Source organism: Strix uralensis, chromosome 11, assembly GCF_047716275.1.
Source record: "Strix uralensis isolate ZFMK-TIS-50842 chromosome 11, bStrUra1, whole genome shotgun sequence".
Lineage (NCBI taxonomy): Eukaryota > Metazoa > Chordata > Aves > Strigiformes > Strigidae > Strix > Strix uralensis.
The window spans coordinates 13,840,281-13,860,025 of NC_133982.1; the positions used below are offsets into that span (position 1 = coordinate 13,840,281).

Below are 19,745 nucleotides of genomic sequence, written 5' to 3' on the forward strand. Positions count from 1 at the left end.
AACATGCCTGTGATTTTTTTTCTGCATTAGCGAATTCAATCCAGCTACTTCTGCTCATGTTAATTCACTGTAGCTGCTATCCACAGGCTCTGGGTTACATGTAACAATGAGACAAGGGGACAGTGCTTTGCTTTTAGCAAGACCTCAGCATTTGTGTGTTTTGAATGTTGAGGAATGGGTCAAGGGAGGCGTTATCTGATCCACTGCCACCTGGTTCTCTGTGGTATTCATTCTGTTGCTGGTAAAGTCCCTCCTGGGAGCTCAAACGAAAGATGACATTTTGTACCTTTCATCTGCTCATTCATCACTTTAATTCTCCTAATAGCTCCTCTTCCCCCTTCTTTTTTTTTTTCTCTTGTACTTGCTCTGATTTTAGCACTCCAAGAGGCAGCACAGGGTCCTGGCATGGCTTTCCCACGATCCTGGTAGATTTAAAGGCCAAGCATCCAGTGCACCCACATACCACGTTGATGGTCTCCTCATGAGCATAACCCCGGATCCAGCTTCTCATGGAGGACACCGTGGTGAAACTCCCTTCTTCATCCAGGCCTTGGACCTACAAAGACTTCCCTGCCAGGTTGCTGTCTACACAGTGAGACTGGACTGTGGGCCCGTGAGCCTGGCCCCCACCTCCACAGCTCCCCAGTGTGGCCACTCAAAGGTCGAGGGCTCCCGCAGCCACCGAGGGTCAGCTCTGTCCTCGAGGCCTTCCTCCCGGTCTCCTGGCTGCCTGGGCACTGTGCCCGGGCTGGGGACTGGCTGCAGGACAGCCCTCAGCACACAGCTCAGCTCTGTACAGAGGGCTGCTGGCTACTGCAGAGTGGGGTGTACGCAGGCAGCGCTGCGGGGCGGGGGGTGCTCTCTGTTATATGTGAGATGTGAGCTGGGCTTGCAGCTAGCAACTGCTTTCTCTTTGAGCCATTCACTGGGACTGTTTCTTGAAGAGAAAGATCAGCATGTGACCCTTGGGTTTTAGGAGATTTTCCTATCGCTAACCTCAAAACAAGCGGAAACACTGCCCCCTCCCCCTTTGGACCAGAACCCTACACCAGAACAAGGGCTCTGGGTGGTTTTTTTCTTCTTATGAAGCTTTTGGGGTGTCTTTTTTTTCTCCTATCACCTGAGAAGGGCCCTGGCACTATGATAAAAGCCCTCGCTGCCCACTGGGGCCCCCCTCCTTGTAGTGAACATGGTCCAGAGGGAAGGCAAAGGTTTCGCCAGAAGCACATACCCATTCCATGGCTCCAATTAGAGAAGATTTATCTGTGTTTATTGCTAACAATGTTCTTCCTGGCATTTGGCTCAGCTGGGAGCCCGATTAGTGACTTAACAGTGGCCTTGAAACCCAAGACCCGTGTTTCTTTAATTTTGTCCAATCTGCTGGATACCTCGGGAAACGGCTGGGAATATTGTAAAGCAGCTTCTGGCAGCGAAGAGTCGCAGCAAAGGATTGCATCGAGTCCTGGTAATTATTCTCAGCCTGTCCACCTGAGGCCTGGCTATGCAGGGAGCTGCAGCATTAACCAGCAGGGACACAGCCCACATAGTAAAAGACATTGTTCTGCTCTTCTTCCTTTTCCTTACAAGAAACTGATTTGGCTAGTTGTGCTTCGTTTGATACCTGGTGATCATGCTGCTAGTGTTTGTGTCACTTCACTACTGTTCACAGTTTGCAGTTGCACCCTTTCTAAGTCTTTATTGACAGCCAGACACATCTTTCATTGCTTAATGTATGCTCACCCCAGCTTGGATCTGGGCTGTGCTGACATGCCAACGTGTTGTGCAGCCTTGGGTGAATCAGTTCACTTCCCTGTAGCTTTGGAAACCGCTGTGCAACAGCAGAGGTACCACTAGAGCATTGCCTGGCTTTGAGCTCCTTGGAAGAACAAGGGTAGGGGTAAAACCTGTCCTGTTACTCTCTGGTTAAAGGTTGCCTGAGATTATCGTTTGAAGTGAATAGAAAACAACAGCCCACAGAGCAGCTCATATGTCCTTAATGGGGGTCAGTCAGTGGTTTCAAGCATTTTCAAAAGCTACTTCACAGCACAGTTACTGAAAGGGCAGAGCCAGCTTGGGGTGGGACCGCTCTGTTGGGTTGTGTGCAGGGCACAGGAGTTGTCTCAGGGCCATGCTTAGCCTTAGCTTTTGCTGTAACAATTACAAGTGATAAAATGTCAGTTTTCTCAATTTTCCTCTCCACAAGTTGGTTTAAAGGGAATGAAGGCAGATCCTGCTATAGCTTATTACATTACTAGCCAACTCAAATGACTCCCCACTGTCTTTTCATCTACATGAGACTCTTAATGCCCTAAGTCTTTGCATGTCCTGGCACAGAGCCCAATTGAAGCATGAGCTCCAACAGAAGATTTAAATTTAAAGCTGTTCTTTTGGCTTCAGAAATTTGCAGATTGAAGCTGAGAAATGCAATTCAGCTGTTTACTTGCAGATCTGCAACAGCCCTGCTGTGCTATTGCACTGGCCTCAGTCAGGCAATTGTGTTAACAGCACTTTCCAATTAAAGTAGCAGCCTCAGTTACAGAAAATGCTTTTCCTATCTGGCCAGTTATCTCTTTTTTTTTTTTTAATTACTCATAGAGCACAGGGTGGTTTTTTTCCCATCCCTTATTATTATATAATCCATCATCATTTCTGGTGACTGGGCTGGCTTTTGCTGGATTTTTTTATTTTTTGCCATTTCCAGTTTCATCTTGGGCCAGTGCCACTCAGACACCACATTCCTCACACAATGGGGAGTTCTGCTGTGGGCGATCAGGCAAATATCAGGTGCACAAGCAGCTCCTGAAGTTCTGCTCACCCAGAGCGGGGAAAAAGGACACCCTTTTCTGGAAATAGTCTTGACAGAAAATCCCGGAGTCTTGCTATGTAAATTATGGCCACTTCTCTGAGTGAAATGTTCCTACCCTGACAACTTGACTTTTAAGACTTCTACAGCCAAGATCAAGGCTTCTTCTCGTTACCTGAACGTTCAGAGTCTCCAAGAGAACAAATGGTATCAGATGAACCCTGCGTCTTTCTTCATGGTACAGATAAGAGCATTTTTTTTCATTTCACCTCACTGAGAGGGACGTGCTGGGCTCCATTCTGCCTGTAATGCAACGAGCTCAGCAAGGCTTGTCTGTTGGGATGCAGTGGGATCTGAACTGGGACCTGGGATTTTCACTCCAGCCATATTTGCCATTGCAGACAATGCTGTAACTGTCTGCCGGTTTAATGTGCTTTGTAACATGAGCACAGAACTGCTTAGGCTGGGACTGCAGGAACTGGAGAAGGACCAGATGCAATGACAGAAGCACAGGTTTCAGTGCTCACACCCTGTCCCATGAGGCCACAAGGCCCTTCTCTCCTACGACATGCTTTTCCCATCATTTGATCAGCTGTAGCTGTCACTCTGGGTTGTGCCCAGCACAGTGACCCTCAAATCTTGGAGCACCCCAGTTCTGCAAGACCCTTGCAAGGATGCTACATCCAGACTCCCAGACTGACAAGAAAGCAAAGCCTGCTGCTGCCCCCATGTGTTACTTGCTCATTATTGTTGGCACGCACGTGAAAACCCTATTGGCAAGCATGAAGGAGAGCCAGGCTAAGCACAGCACAGCCTCTTAGCCACTGAGGTGAAAGATCTTGCTTTGGAAGACTCTTCTGTTTCTTCTGTTCCTCCCGTAAGCTCAGGGCCCTCCCTGGGGCACCTTATATTCAAAAAATTGCAACGTCAGATTGGACATGCTTGGAAGTGAGACGAGCCGGTGACAGCATAGAGGCATGCGATGCACAGCAAAGCACAGAGGTGTCATCGTCCCCTTCTGAAAGGATGCGTGTGCAACACTCGGAGGCTGCCATGCAACGCCGAATGATATCAGATATCAGCACAGCGCGTTCAGGCTTGTTGGCTCAGACCACGAGGAGCGCAGAGCAAGAGACAGCTCTTGGCAGGCTGAGCTCACATGATAAGGTCATTGGAAAGACAAGTGATGCTTTCATCAACCTGCCTTTCCCCAGTATCAGCACCAGCTTGAGCAAGGACTCACTTTGTGCTCCTGTAATATACTGTGCTCACCGTGCTGCCAAGGACAAAAGCTTCCTCACAAATACACTGAGGCTGTGTTTTTCCAACCAGTGTCTCATCCCCCAACTCCCATTCTTCTTGGCCCTATCAGGTTCCAGTTTTGAACCATTAAATGGTACCTCCTGAAGAGTTACTTTCCCTCTGGGTCAGCAGCATCTCTCAGGCAGGAGGGAGAACAGGCTGTAGCTCCTGGCTATCTGTCTGCTGCTTTCCAACAGTCATAATTTGCCTTTTGGACATCCATTTGGGATCTCATGGTTTTGTCCTTCTCTGTTGAGCAGTACTTTGTTGTGGCTGCACGTGCAAATTATTCTGGAGAGCATCAGTCCCAGAAGGTGTCTGAAGAGTGGGGTGATAGGCTGGTAGCAGCAGCCAAACTCTCACTGACCCAAATGGATGGAGCCAGTTTGTGGCTCAGGGGGGGTCATGCAGACCAACGGTTCTGAACATCCCTAACACAGCTCCTTGGAAAGGTAGGGTTGGCTGTTTGCCGTCCTTTCACCGAGAGCCTTTTTGGCCCTGGCACCATTAACAGATGGGCCAAGAAGCAATTCCTCAGCTAAACATTGTCCACAGACTACCCTGGATGCTGCCTAGAGCTCTCTGAGAACATCTGAAGGGAACAACATGCGCTGGCAGGGCTTACGTGCTCCGGCAATTGGGGATTGCAAACACATGCTTCAGCTATGCAAGAAATCTTTGACTTGTTCTGAATGTGATTCTGCCTGGGTTTCTTCCCAGGAACATTCCTGTTCTTCACAATTTACCAGTTGCAGGAAGGGAGAAGGGAGGTGGGGAGGGATTTTAAGAGTAAGGGAGAGGAAAGGGAACAAATCTTACAGTGCTTTCCCCAGCCAAATTCCTCCAGAAGGACAGGGTGTGGAGTATGGACTCCAGAATTTGGCACAATCCCAAGAAAATACGAACTGCAAAATTAAAACCATTTTTAATTAGTCATTTGTTTTTATATAAAGAATAAGTCTGTTTTTCTGAAGTAATTCAGTGTCTGCTATCGCATAAACCAGGCAGCCCCTGCCAAATGGTGCTGCGTGATAGAAAGCAAGCACAGAACTAGGTCTCTGAGCAAAGACATGTTATCTCCTCCAGGAGACGGCAGTGCTGTTTAGATCTGCATTCTGGTTCTCGAAATAAAAGTCTCATTCCGAAGAGTCACAGCATACGTGAGAGAGTTGCAAATGTAGTCCTCGTAGGTGGGAGTAATTTGATGTCTGAGCTGGAGATGAATGATTAAGCTAGGTCTTTATTATAACACCTGCTGTGTTACAAACAGAAGAAGCTTGCGAGGGTGGAGACAAGAGCTGTGCTTCTGCCCTGGAAGAAGTCAGAGGTACAGGGAAGCCAGCACCTCACACCCTGACTTGGAGGAATGACAAATCTCTCTTTTCATTGCTGGCAATGGCAGGGTCACAGAATCACAGAATCATCAAGGTTGGAAAAGACCTTGAAGATCATCCAGTCCAACCATTAACCTAACATTGACAGTTCCCAGCTCCACCAGATCCCTCAGCGCTGGGTCAACGCGACTCTTAAACCCCTCCAGGGATGGAGACTCCACCACTGCCCTGGGCAGCCCATTCCAACGCCCAACAACCCCTTCTGGAAAGAAATACTTCCTAAGAGCCAGTCTAACCCTGCCCTGGCGCAGCTTGAGGCCATTCCCTCTTGTCCTGTCACTTGTTACTTTGTTAAAGAGACTAAAGGTCCTACCTGGGGAGGGCCACGGGCCACAGTGTCTGCCCCATGCCGCGGCCGTTCAGAGGGTTGGGCTAGGTGGGGGCTGCGGGGCTGGGTGCCACGGTGCTGCTGGGGGTACCCTTGAATAAGGAAGGTGTAGGCCATGTCCAGGTTGGGTGGCTCCTGAGCCAGGGATGTGCCTGCAGATACGGTATGAAGCTGGCCATCAGCCAGGTCTCAGGGCTGCTCCTGCACAGCAGCACAGACACAGGCTTTGTGCTTCTTTCCAGACGTGACCACCTAAACGTCAGCTTGTTCCTGAGGGTGTTAAGTTTCAGCCCAAGACCATTCCAGGGCAGTCAACACAGGAGTAGCACTCCTATGCAGAGTTGCCCATGGCTAAGTTTGGAACCTGCCAAGCTAGACAAGTGCTTCCAACAGGAGAAACCATTACAAGAGGCAAGGTGTAACCCAATGCTACCAAACATGCACTCAGAGTAACCTCCATAGCTCAATTAACTACATTAAGTACATACCTATAATTAATTTAATTTAACTGGGGGTTTCTTCCCTGTGTTGTGTGCCTACTGTATCAACCTCTTCAACTTATTGCTGTGTATATAATTCAATCAAATGTATATACAGTACCCACATAAACTTAGTCACTCCAGACACCAGGGAGAGTATTATTTTGTTGTATTTGGCTCATACTTCAGCCTTAACACAGGGGGTAACTTCACTCAAATCAGTTATGCTACGTTGGTCCAAAACCAGAGCAAAGCCCAGCATTTATAAATTATTTGCAATAGAGGCATCATAATTTTTATAATGCCATGACCTGAACATGAATATGGTTTGCTACAGCTGCCTTCCCAGTCTCCTACTAAGAAACAACAAAATAAAGATAGAAAGGAATATTCATTTTTTTCCTTTTTTTTTTTTTTAATAATTCAGCAATATCAGAAATATCAGCAGATTCCTGTTGCCTCATAGTGCTGTATAGGAGCCTTCCCCTGTATATGCTAAACTCAACAGGAATAACTGGTTGATATTAAGAAGCAGGTTCTCAAGAAGTATTTCTTTAACTTGTGCTGTACCTAGTCTCAGGATGGTTGTTCGTTACTTGTGAGGGTCCCCTCCTTCATCTTTTATTGACTGTACAGTCTACATTATTATTGTTAATAGCCCCTATGTTGAAGGAAATGGGTGAATGATTTCACTCTGTCTTGCTTTTAGTAATCCCAAATTATGGATCAGGTCACAATTAATGATGGCCCTGGTGATTTTTGAATTGCAATTTTTACTCCTACTAGTCCCAGACAGTTGGAAACCATCAGATGCCAGCCTGAGCAGCTGTGGCCTGAGCATCACTTAGCACCGGTGAGCAAGGTGTGCATGGAGGTGTGAAATGGCCCATCTCTGGGCAGGCGAGTTAATTGAATACCAGTGCAAGAGAGACTGGAGCTGCTTTCTGTGAGCAGCACCGTAAGTTATTCGTTTCCCAAGGGTGGAAAGCAGACTATCGCTGAGTGATCTGAAATCCCATTAATAAGATTTTATTGCGGAGCTCAGAAGGCTGCTTAAAGAGGAGCAAAGAAACACACAAAGAAGATGTGTCTGACGCTTCCGACACTTCTGAAGGGAGCCTGAAAAAAGAGGAACAAAACCAAAGTGATGAAGAGAATGGCAATTCCGGATCTGAGCAAGAGCTTACAGGAATCGCAGGGGCAAAAGAGGAGAGCCCTATTCTAGATTATGCTCTCTTTGGAAAGCCCCAACCATGACCTTCATTAAAGTTTTGATTCTTTATCACAAAGTGATTAAATCTGACATTCCCTGTGAAGGAGCTTGCATCGATGTGAATGCTGGCTGGTACCCAGCATCATGGACACATTGCTGCTTTGGATTAAGTGAAAATGAGCAGACTTTCTCAGTTCTGTTGCCCTCTGCACTGACATAAGTCAGGGGTAGGAGGATTTCTTCCTGAAATTCTGGGGACGTATGACCCTTATGTTGGCTGAATGTGTATAATGACTGAACCATTCAGCTCTCAGACAGACTTCACTTGTTTGTGGCTTTGCAGCTCTCACAATCTATCTGCTAACAACAAAAATATTCCAATTATTCGGAATGATGACATCATCCACGCAATCGGCCCAGAGCCAACATCAGCACTCCTACAAAGCAGACAGTTATTTCTTGTTAAGAATTATCATATTCTTCGTACCGACCACAGTTTGGATCAGTCGAGGTTCGGCACGGCGAGGCCACTGGGCAGCAGTAACATTTGCAGTAACGAAGCCGCTGAGCAGACGCACCCCTCAGTTCACTTGGTGATCGGGTCTGAAATGATGTATCTGCCGATTGCTCACATGCCCCCTCGTCTCTTTACTTCGGTTTGAACAATCCTGGCTTAACACAAAGCCAGGGGAGCAGTTGAGCTTGGAGGACCAGGAAGGATAAGCTGTTCTGAGGCACAGAGTTGAGGTGTTCTGCTGTGAACCAGCATGGTTCAGAAAAGGCCAGGGCATCCACAAAAGCTGCTGGGAAATGTCACAAGGCTGAACTTCAGCTGTTGCAAATGGAAAGATCAGCAGAGGATGCTCACACTGACAAAGCCCGGAAAAAGCAGATAGGTATCTAAAACATTTTGAAAAGCCTCCAGTCGTGGTGCTTTTTTCAGTGTAATAAATTCTTGTTGGATTAATTACCTAATAGTGAAATTATCCCACTCTTCTAGAGGCAGATTTCTTGCTGAAGTGAGGTAAAATATGATAGTTTGAAGGTCCCAGAGGGGGCAGAAGGGGCAGGGCTGCACTCAGCGAATGGACACTAATTCCCTGTCATTTCCCTGTTCAGGCCTGGTAAAGCGTGTCACATCTGCCACTTGAATTTTAGGCCAAGATAAAGGGAATCTTGTAAAGCCCTATAGCTCAAGAATGCCACATATTTAAAGCAGTAAATTCTCGCAGGGACTGTGATCCTTTTGCAGCATAGATTAAAGCAGACAAACTGCTGGGAGGGAGAGCAGAGTCATTTCATGGGACCACAACAGCAGCAGGTACCTGGGGTCCTGCTGCTACAGCAAACAGTGCTGCCACAGTGCTGGGCTGCTTTATGTCTGCATAATACCTGCAGGTCTAGAAATCACCAGAAAATGGACTGGGAGCTTCTCTGTGTCCTGTTTGAAGTGAGTTTGTCAAGATCCATCCAGGTCCTATTTAGGCACCGCTACAGTTGTATGTCAGGTTCCTGGAAGTAAGGAAGGTGAAGGACCTTTCCATGAACTAGTGCAGAGTTGGTCCCTGCAGAATCTTACATAGTTAAAAAAAAAATCCTGAGCTGTTTGAATTTCCCATAAAAGGCAGGAAGCAAATCAGCAGTGTAAGTGCCTATGAAGGCTAAAAAAGAACTAAAACAGGCCTTTTTTCTGTCCTTTCCACTTGATAATGAAAGCCTGAAAGGCTCTAAATTGGTGGGTTTTGTTCTAAGGCTTTAATTCTTCCTCCATTAGGGCTGCTGGAAGACTTTCTGGACAGACAGAAAAGAGGTCAGTATGTATCACAGACAGTAGAGAAACCTGCAGATTTGTCTGTGCAGGGATGTTTAAATCTCAGTGATAGATTACCCATTATGTTGCACATGGTAGTCTGGACACTGCACACATTTCTTCCACAACAGGACTGCAAGCAAATGTCCAGCTCAGCCTGTACAAATGCACAAATGAGCTTGAATTATTTGCAATCAGTTGACGCCAGTCGTGTACTTCTGTGTTTCCATGTTGATGATTTGTGTAGACAAATCCAAGAAGGGAAGTGATTTTGAGTCTGACTATTAAAAGCTTTTTTGCTTGATTTTCTTAACAGCTGTTTCATCCCAACAGCTGGAAGAAAAACACCTTTTCATAAGGATTCTGTAAGGATCTTTCAGCTGGAGGATGAAGCAATTTCCCATCTACATTTCCTGGTGCCTTTCCATAAGATCAATGAATAATTCTTCCTGATATTTTAAAAGTTAGAAAAATAATAAACAGTAAACAACAGTTAAGGAGAAGTAAGCCAACCCAGACTTACCTCTGTCCGCAAAGTCTGGTTGTTTCCCCCACATTACCAGATCACCTTAGCAGTTGTATTTTCCAGGTTTGAGTAGGTTACCCTGAGTAATCTGTATTTGTTTGACAAAGCCTGATTATTAGTCGTAACTTTTGAACCTCAATAGTCACAAAGATATTATAAGTGGCTCAGGGAAGATATTTTGGCATGTCTCATCTAGTCCCCACACTTGTAGAGCCCTCTCCAGCACACTAAATCCATCGTCTGTTGGGTCAGAAAAGTACGTAAGCTGGCTGAGCCCCAAAATCATCTGCTCATGAGACAAGCTGGCCCAGGGATGGAGGGAAGGAAATCCTAATACCTGTTCGGAGATGGGTGCTGGCTTACTGCTCAGAGGAACCAGGCTCGGCTGCAGTCCTGCCTGGCCGCTCTCCCACTGCCCTTCCAGCCCTGCCAAAATCACTCAGCCCCACAAAGGTGTGTGGGCAAGCGTGAGCTGTGAGGAAGCAATGGCTGTTGCTTAAAAACAAGAACATCGATGCCTGGGGAGCCTTCCTTCCTCTCCAGTGTGTGACATTTGTCAACTGATGTTGCATCTAACCTAGTGCTAGCAAGAGCTGGAGAGGAAATACTCTCCCCTCTTGCCTTCCCTGCCTCTGGCACCCAGATTGCCCAAGAGAAGACAAAGGGATATTTGGCAACTGCGCTCAGCTTTAACTTAAAAGTAGTTTTGTCCACATCCTTTAGGGCAAGGAGTGTCCAGCAGCCTTTCACGCTTCTGAGCAAAGCCCCAAGGCTATTCCTGCAAGAGATCTTCACACTTGCCCTTGGGCCGAACAGCGCCTGGTTAATTCCTACAACCAGCCACGAGGGAATATTTCTCCTTTCCCCCCCCCCGCCCCCCCCAAGCTTTGCATGTGGAACTTGTTAAAGATTTGTCCTGAGTTTGTTTTTTAAACATAAGCCACGAGCCAGGATGGGCCAAGGAAAACATACCAGTGCAGAATACACCTCATCAGCTCTGCTGGCATCGGCTTCGCCGAGGCTGTGGCCACATGCCCGTGGTGAGCCCGTGGGGTGGAGTGGCTGGACGGGAACGGCACCCACATGCCCTCGTCAGCCTCGGTGAGCAAGGGAGGGCAGTCCGAGGCCCGGACTGACCGCTCCACCCTCCCAGCAGTGCCTCGCGTTCCCAAAATCAGGGCAAGTCTCCTATAGATGGGGTATCTGTGTGTGTATGGTCAATGCAGTGGCAGTGTAATAACTGAAAACTTATTGTAACTGTATGTATGGTCAGTATCATGTATCTTACTACAGTGATGCCACACGTAGGGCTGTACTGGTGTTTATTGTCTCCCAGCTCCTGCGAGTGCTTGGGACTCAGGTCCCGCCCGCGCTGGGGCGGGGGGCGCGGGCCCTTTAAGTGGGGCCCGCCCTCCCGCCAACAGGTTCCAGCGCCGACCGCTCAACCAACCTCGCTCCACCGCCCTTCCCCGCCGCCCATTGGCCAGGCGGCACCGAGGGTCCCGCCTTCCGGCGCTGCTAGCCAATGGGAGGCGAGCTGGGCGAGCGCCGGGGTTAGGTTGGTGCGTGTGGCCGATGGCCGGCGAGTGGCGGGTCAGTGCGGGGGCTCGGGACGGGGCTCGGCCGCCCCTCGGGGCGCGGGGGCTGAGGGGAGAGGGGCAGGGCCCGCCCGACGCTCATCGGGGGCCCGGGGCCCTGCGGGGACCGGCCCCCTCCTGAGGCGCTGAGGGGAGCGGGGCCGCCTGAGGGGAGCGGGGCCCCCTCAGGCGCTGAGGGTGTCGGCGCGGGGCTGAGGCCGAGGGAAGCTCCGGGCGGGCCGCCGCCTCGCTGTGCCCGAGAAGCGGGAGCGGAGCGCCCGTCCCGAGGTGGGGGTGCCCCTGTGCCCTGTCGCAGCGCGGAGCGGGGAGGCGGGCTCCTGCCTCCCTGGGGTTGCCGGCACCCGGGTCGCCACGTCTGTCGGTGCGGGGCGGGAGCCAGGCCGTCACCCCGCTTGCCCGACCCGAGGGCGCGGGGGCTGGGGCGGCCCGAGCCGGGCTGAGGGAGAGCTTCGGCCCTCCCTGGGGAGAAACCAGCGGTGAGGCGCGTCGGGAGAGCCCCCTCGGAGGAGGGCGCTGGGCTTGCGGCGTGTCCAAGGCGGAGGCGTCCCACAGGAGCGGCCGCGGAGCCCGTGGTCGTAGATCTGAAGCTCTTCTGGCAGAGCTGTGACCCTGCCCGCTGCCCGTGGGAGCCACGCTCCGTACTAATGAAACGCCATAAAATGGTAGTGGTTTCACCCTGAGAATCCCTTATGGGTAGATTGAGGGTATTAAGGTCAGTGGAGTTCTGTGAGAAGGTGGGGTTTTCTTACCTATACCTGACCCTGACAACAGGTTGTTTGTGGAACTGAGGATTGACGGAGGAAAAAAAAAAGGTAGCTTCCTAATAACTTGATGATGTAGGCCTAGCAATAATTAAAACAAAGTGCTCAGGCAGGTTCTTGTCTTTATACAACAAAATGACCTTGTCATGCAGGTTGAAGTTAAGTGTAGCTTGAGCTGTCCTTATTTTAAAAAAAAAAAAAGGTGCACTTCCATGAAATCAAAATATGTGTGGATTCTTAAAGTGTAGAGAACTAAGAACTTCTGGAAAGGTGACATAAAGGATAATTTTTGCCCTTTTTTAATGTGTATTGATAGGAGATCTGATGTGTTTCCATGGATTTTTTTTTTTTACCATAATTAAAGACTCAAGTGACTGCTTTTTTTTTTTTTTAATGAAATTATAGAAAGTAGTATTTAAGATGTGTAGCAAAGTAGTGTTACGTAGCGGTTTGTCCACAGGTAGACAAAACATGGTTTGAAAATAATTTATCCATTGTTGAAGTTTGTGTACATAACCCTTCTAATACTTCTGCCATGGCTGCTAGAATCGCGTCTTTTGGATTTGCCCCCTGAGAAGATCTGGGTAGAAGGAAAGCGCTCTGTGTGTGTGTGCACGTGTGGATCTACTCTGCTTTTTGTCCATTCTCCTAAATCTTACATGCTAAGAAATAAGCACTGGTATTAAGGAAATTCAAAATGTCTGGGTTTTGTTCCAGGTGCTGGTATAAAAGATGAGGCTGAATGAGAGCCGGACAAGATCCTTCCAGGCTCCTGTCACCATCCATAATTACCCAGGCAGGCAGGTGTACGTGTTTCCCAGTGGCCGATCTGATTCAGAAGAGTCGGAGGAGGAGGAGGAGGAGCTCAATGTTACAGAATTGCGACCGAGGGGCAAGGAGCAGCAGCGGTGCAGCACTCCTCGGGACAGAGTTGGAGACGTGGTGCTTCTGGAACGAGAGATTACAGAGGATGATAATCTTAACAAGCTAGCCCTGCAGTATGGTTGTAAAGTAAGAGCTATCTCTGTTTGTTTGGTTTTAATTACTTCAGAGGTATTTTACACGTAGCTTGGTTTCCAGAATTACAAGAAAGCGTGCTGTTGTCTGATAGTTTTGGCACTGAAAAGTGTTTGCCCTGGATGGTCAATACCTGGGTAAAACTGAGCTGGAGAAAGGCAAAAAAAAAGAAAAAAATGAAAAAAAAAAAACAACCCAAAAAAGGAGTTCTTCAGCTAACAGGCTAGGAAGATGTTGTCAACCCCATGCCCTGCATGACCTGCTTTCCTGTTTGAGTGACTGAAGTGCAGCGTAGCAGTTGTGGTTTGTACGTAGTGACTTAAGTGAGGGCAAAAAGTAGGAAGCTGAGTACAGAAATGAGGGTCAGAGCCCTGCTCTCAAGGAGCGTACAGTTTTTCAAGTAAACTGAACAGCACAAAGAAATGCCACTCGGATGGAGTCTGGTTTGGGGTGGTTGTTTATTTTTTGGAAGGTAGGGGCTTACATGTTGCAAGGAAGGTCTAAGTCTAACAGGGGCGCACGTGGAGAAGGAGAGGTGCTAAAGTCCAGGTCGCAGAGGCCGAGTGCTGTCTGTGCACAGGGGGTTTGAGTGTTTGCTGTCGCACCCAGAAGCGTGTGCGGTTCCGCGTCTGCAGGCAGACGGGAGCGCGTGTGCAGGGTGAATTCGCTCTGGAGTTGGGACATGCTACAGAATACGTTTTCTTTGTTCCAAAAGCAGAGTGCTTTATGGAAAAACTGTTGAAAAGTTTAATTACCTGATCTGAACATTAGAAGTACCCCATTGTTTAGCAGTTAAAGCTGTATTTTTAGAGCCTCCTTTATCTGCAAGCTAGGCTGTGATTAAAAAGTTCCATGATGCAAACAATTGGACAGTGACCTGGATGGGGATAATGATACAGTACTGGCTCAACTGCTGCAGTACTATTGCGGTCTGTCTTGCTTAACAACACAACAGCTGTGTGGTGCAGCTGAAGCAAGAGGGCTTAAGAAGAATTGCGACAATTCTTTCCCCTCCCATTCCCTTAGAAACAAAAACAAAACAAAAAAGAAACCCTTCTAGGTTCTGCTGACGAGCCTGATGCGAGTGTGGTGGGACTTGAATAGGCCTTGATTGGCACCGGTAGAGCCTGAGAACTCGGAGCTGCAGAGACTTTGTAGTTGTGACTGTACGCTCATCTCTAAGCAGTAGCAATTGTGTCATTGTCACTTATGCAGGATCACAGCAGTTTGGTGAGCTCAAAGGGGGAAGATTCTGAACAACTCTTTTGGTTTATGGGATGAAAAAGCCTGCAGTGCCCCCCATACTATAACTCAGGAGGCCTCAGTCCTCTCCCTGCCATGACTCTTCCTCTGCCGCCCGGCTCCCGCAGCCTGTCAGCCCCAGCAGGTCGTGGTAGATCTACCCTGTCTGCCCCGCTGAAGGCTGCTGGGCTTGTCCAGAGGGAAAGCAAGCTGTTGGGGAGGGACCAGGTAGTCAGTGTTCTCCTCCCACAAGGAAAAAACTGTCCTACTGCCTGCCTGCCTCCTGGAAAGGGCACTTCTGACTTGTTCCAGTTAAACTGAAGAGGTACAGAAATCCTTATTATGGGAGATTTGTGTATTTGTCTGTTTACAGACTGGCACTGATCAATTTTCATGTGTTTTGTTTTACTTGCACAATTAAGCAGCTCCTGAAAGGCTACCAGGACATCAGTGAGGAAAATTTATAGCCACAAATATATGTGGCTCTGTTTAAAAAATCCAGGATGAGCTGCTCCTTGAAATCAGTGAGAACTTGTCATTGGTCTCAGAATCATCAGGGCCTGCTTGGGGTGGGGTATTAAGACAGTGCAACAACTAGCTTTGTGTGTGCTACAGAGAACTTGGCAGAGATGCAAAGCACTTCAAAATTCTCATTTTTACTCTTGACCATTTATAGTCCTGGCCTGCTTTTGGCATTGTTCTTAGCTGGGACAAGACGAGCTCACTGCAGCCAAAAAAATGAGTACAGAAAATAAGCCTAAATGGCTTGTGCAGGGAGTGCTCTTGCATGCTTCCCATCAGCTTTGTTTGTTGTTTCTGCCTGAGTGCTGCTCCACTTTCTGTTTCCAGAGCCTTAGCACAACATGGCAGTGTTTGATTGCAGACACTGCAGGGGGTATTTACTGTCCCAATAATTCGTTGTCATTGGAACAAAACCCAAAATTGAAGCACCACCTCAGCTAGGAGGCTTTGGGCGAGATTGTTATTTCACAACTAAATAATTTTGCAGAGTTTAAGTCCTGATGTTACGGTGGGGCAAGCTGTGAGGAGTCTGAACCAGGAACTGAGGATTCCTTTTGCTTGAGGGGCACCAGATTAGGCTCTAGATTAAACGTCCCATTTTCAGATTTCTCAAGCTTGGCAGAGTATGTGTGAGATTCAGGCATCCATCTCCTCTCTACCTTTCAGCAGAGCCTTGCCTTCTGGCTGTGCCGTAGCGGGATTGCCACCTTTCAGCTCCACCTCTGGTTCCCTGAACCTCCTCCACGGCGGGGGCAGCTCTCCAGGCAGAGCTGCTGCAGCTCTGGGGTTCTCCAGCCGCGGGACCCTGCTGCGGGCTACGAGGGCTGTCCCCTGGCAGCCCCGGCGCTGCTGGGGGGTGCTGCCTTCCGGCCCCCGGCCGCAGCACAGCCTGCAGACACCCCTGAGCGTTGGTTACAATGGCAAAGGAGAGGTTCAGACTCCCCGCTGGCGTTGTCTTTTAAAAGGAGATCTTTGTCCTGAACTTTCGGTGATTTGGGCGCTGCTGGCACTTACCCACTTGCTTAGGAAGTAAAGCGCTTTCTTGTTTTCAGTTCCCCAGTTTCACTGGTAGCCTCAGGCTTGTGAGAGTGCAGTGAATGCAGTTTGTACAGTAATTTCTGAGATTTCTAAAAGAACAAGTCAAACTTTCTCTGAAAGTGCAGTCCTTGTGCTCTGTCCCTCTGTATGATATATCAGAGGGGGTTAACCTGTTCATGTTGCCTTTCTCTTTGGTTTGGGGTCCTGCTCTTTTCGATGTTGCATCCTCCAGCCTTTCCCTCGAGGTTCTTTCGTGTCTCTTTGGCTGCTTTGAAGAGCTCCTGCACACATTGACAGTCCTGTTCGTTTTCTTCGACAGGATTTAGGGCAACAAGTTGATGTACTTCCTTATTAGGTGGTTGTGGGTGGGCACTGTATTAAGGTGTCTTCTCTTTATTTAACATTGAATAAAGAAACGCTGCCTTGCCTTTGTCTTTTGTGTGATACCGGCTGTCCTTGTGACTTACGCTGTATGTATGGTTTGTTCTTTCTCGCTCTTCCTGCTCTTCCATCGCTGAGCTGGGTGGGAATCCCAGTTGCAATAACCACCAAAGGTGATCGCCGATGCACAGAGACGATTGCTGTGAGCGTTCCTTCAGCGGGAGCATTCACCAGCTGTGGAGAAGGAGCTGTCATGGGGCAGAAGAGGGGTGCTGCTTGGGAACACGAGCAAAGGGTGCTAGTGCCAGTGTCAGGGAGGTGCAGGCCTGCTCGCTGCCAGGCTGGGATCTCGCTTTCAAAACGGCATATGCTCCAAAGAATGAGCCCTGTTCACTCCGAAACAGCTTTCTGAGCTGGGCAGGGGGAGTTTGCCTGCTTGTATTGGTGGTGTCCTCTCACCTTAAACACTTGTGTGTTGTTTAAGGTGTGAAAACTTTTTTAAAGGATCTGTTATAAAGACTCTACTTGCCTTAACTTGGATTAGAAAGTGAGTAAAGAGAAGGGTAATGAGAAGGGTAAAGAAAGCAAAAGGAATGAAAAACAGTATTAAGCAAAATACAGCATCTGGGAGATGCAGGAGCCCTAGAGGAGGTTGTAGACTGGTTTCAGAGGGGACTGTCTCTGTCCTGCAGGACCCGGAGTGTCCCTGGAACAGCCAGGAAATCTGTGGAACTCTTGAGCCGCTTGCAGCCAGGGCCTGCTGTTCTTTTCTGACCACTGCTCACAGACTAGTCTTGTAGCTACTTCCTGCTGCAGCGCTGGCATCTCCTACACTGATACTCGTGTCCTTTTTGGATTCTGTAGGTTGCGGATATCAAGCGTGTCAACAACTTCATCCGGGAGCAGGACTTGTACGCGCTGAAATCCATCAAGATCCCCGTGAAGACCCACGGGCTGTTAACGGAGAGCGGCAGGGAGCTGCGGCCGCTCCCGCCCGCACCCTCCCAGACTGGCCTGACGCTGGTGGACTTACCAGAGCCTGAGGAGGGGGCGAGCGGCCCGGTGGGCAGCAGACACCTGAGCGACTACTTCAGGGGGATCGACAAGAACATCCAGGACGCGGTGCAGGCGGAGGCCCAGCTAAACGCCGAGTATTGCGTGGAAGCGCTGGAGAGGCCGCTGCCCGAGTCAGGGAAGCGGGAGACTGGTAACGGTGCGGACTGTGGAATCCAGTGGTGGAATGCAGTTTTTATTATGCTTCTGATAGGAATTGTCCTGCCGGTATTTTATATCATCTATTTTAAAACACAAGGCCTGGTGGCCCATACCTCCAACACAACACTAACCTCAAATATTTCAACAGATGGATTGGAAGGGAAATTACCACAAAGCTCAGTTGTAGAAAAAAAATCCTAAGGGGGAGAGGCAGCTCAATACAGCCTCTCCTCCTGGCACTGGGGCCTGTACGCCAGTGACTCTGACTCGAGTGCATTCAGGGGGATAACAATACAGATTATTTTTATTTTTTTAAGTAGCTGATGTTGTAATCCTGAACGCGACTGAAAGTTAGGTGATGTGATTTTTTATGGAAAATAAGGATGCTTTGTTGCTTAAAAAGATCATCAGGCAGCTGGCTTAACGTTTGTGAACACTGTTGAGGGCAAGTATTTTGTAGCAATTCACTCATCCTGGTTGCTTCAGGTAGGTATTAATGCCTTGTCTAAGAAGTGAATCCTTTTGCTGCTGAGATAAAGAGTGCAGTGTTAATGTGATGGGAAAGGTGGGGGTGGTTTGCATTTTAAGAAAACACTTTTTGCTTAGAGTAGAAGCGGGGGACTCTTCTTTTTGTCTGAACTGTCATTTTTATCTCGTGGAGACCATGGCAGTTCAAGCATACTTAACCCTAACATGGCGACTTCTGGTGCGTTAAGTTGGGACGAGGACACTGACAGCACCTCGCCTTTCATCCTTTGAGCGCATGTTGAAGCTGTGTTTACGAGGACGCTTCAAGCCCAGCGCTGGGAAGGGTGAGCCCAGACCTCTTCCCCTCGGTGAAATCCTGCAGAGGCTTCTCTGGGAAGCCGGTGTCTCTGCAGAACGACGTGAGCGTAGCGATAGGCCTGTGGTCCGTAGTGCGCGCTCCTCAGAGGCTTGTTTGGTGCAGGGAGAGGTTTAGCCAGTATTACTTCTTAAAAAGAATAATAATAATCCATACTGGTGCATCTCAAACACCCAGTTTCAGTCATGGAGTTCAGTTTCCTTGGGTGTAGTCTTCACAGGAGAGAGCAGTGCCAGGTTGTGTTTAATTTGCAAGGCCCAGGAAAGACAAAGCCCGGTGTTACCTTAGGCAGTCACAGAAAGTGTAACTCCTGTAGAGGGTGGGGATGTGGAAGCTGGTGATGGTTAAAGGTCTCTGCGGACCCCTGACATTTGCAGTAAAAAGCTTCTGAGTGTGTAGGAAAGACTCAGGAAGCATCAGAGGCTGGTGGTGGCCCGAGCTGTCGGTGAGCCCGAGGTCTGCACTGCTCAGGACATGTCACTACAAACTACATGCTAGAAGGGAGCAGAAAATGAGGCTCGGGGGAGCTTTGCTGCAGAGAATATGCATCAGCAATTTACTCAGCGGGCAGAGGTAAACGCTCCCCTGGAACTAAACACAAAGGTATTTCGCAGCACAGTTGCATGAAACCTGGGTGGGAGGAGGGGGGTGTCCCTCTGTCCTCCCCAGGGCGCGTTCGGCCAAGCCGCGGCAGGGTGGGGTCAGGGGAGGGGACTGGCCCTGCCCCCCCTGCCTGCGCGTTGGGGTTTGTGGGAGCGGGGCCGCCGTTGGCTGCAGCAGGGGGAGCGGCACTGAGGCTTCCCAGCGCCCCCCGCCAGGCACACAGACCCCTCCCGCGTTCCAACGCCAACCTGCGTTTCATACAACTGGCAAAAAAAAAAGGGCTCAGGAAAGCCTGAGGGACCCTACTTTTGTAAACAAGGACTCTGAAGAATCTTATACTGGAAAAACCCCTTGTATTTTTCTTCTGTGAAGGAAATGTATCTCTTTGTTCGGGGTGGGGAGTTTATTACATTTTTAAATAAAGCAAAATGAAATAAAAGCACAAGGGGCACCACCCACCCCACACAGCTTGTGCTTTTTACCTTTTTTTTTTTTTTTTTTTTTTGTGCCCTGAGACGCCGCTGGGGCCCAGCTGAGCCCGTCCTTAGGCTGGAGCTCACACCTTTCTGGGCAGGGTTGTTCTCCCGCAGGAGGTGTTTCACGCAGCGGGGGGGGGGCAGGCAGTGCCATTTCCCCACTGCTGGTGCCAGGGTGCAGGTCTGGGGCGCT

The 19,745-nt window shown here is 49.0% G+C and overlaps 1 protein-coding gene across 7 annotated transcripts; it reads left to right on the forward strand.

Annotated features, from left to right (window-relative positions):
* The first annotated feature begins 11,388 nt into the window (after positions 1-11,388).
* On the forward strand, positions 11,389-18,043 carry LYSMD4 (LysM domain containing 4). Of its 7 annotated transcripts, none has more exons than XM_074880772.1 (3): positions 11,389-11,448; positions 12,932-13,225; positions 17,279-18,043. In XM_074880772.1, exons 2-3 carry the CDS (start codon positions 12,947-12,949, stop codon positions 17,828-17,830), a joined length of 831 nt encoding a protein of 276 aa, XP_074736873.1. In that variant the 5' UTR covers positions 11,389-11,448; positions 12,932-12,946; the 3' UTR covers positions 17,831-18,043. The 7 variants fall into 7 exon arrangements, with proteins under 7 accessions (XP_074736873.1, XP_074736877.1, XP_074736876.1 ...); XM_074880776.1 differs by having other exon boundaries at positions 11,395-11,413; XM_074880775.1 differs by having other exon boundaries at positions 11,403-11,417.
* Positions 18,044-19,745: the final 1,702 nt, after the last annotated feature.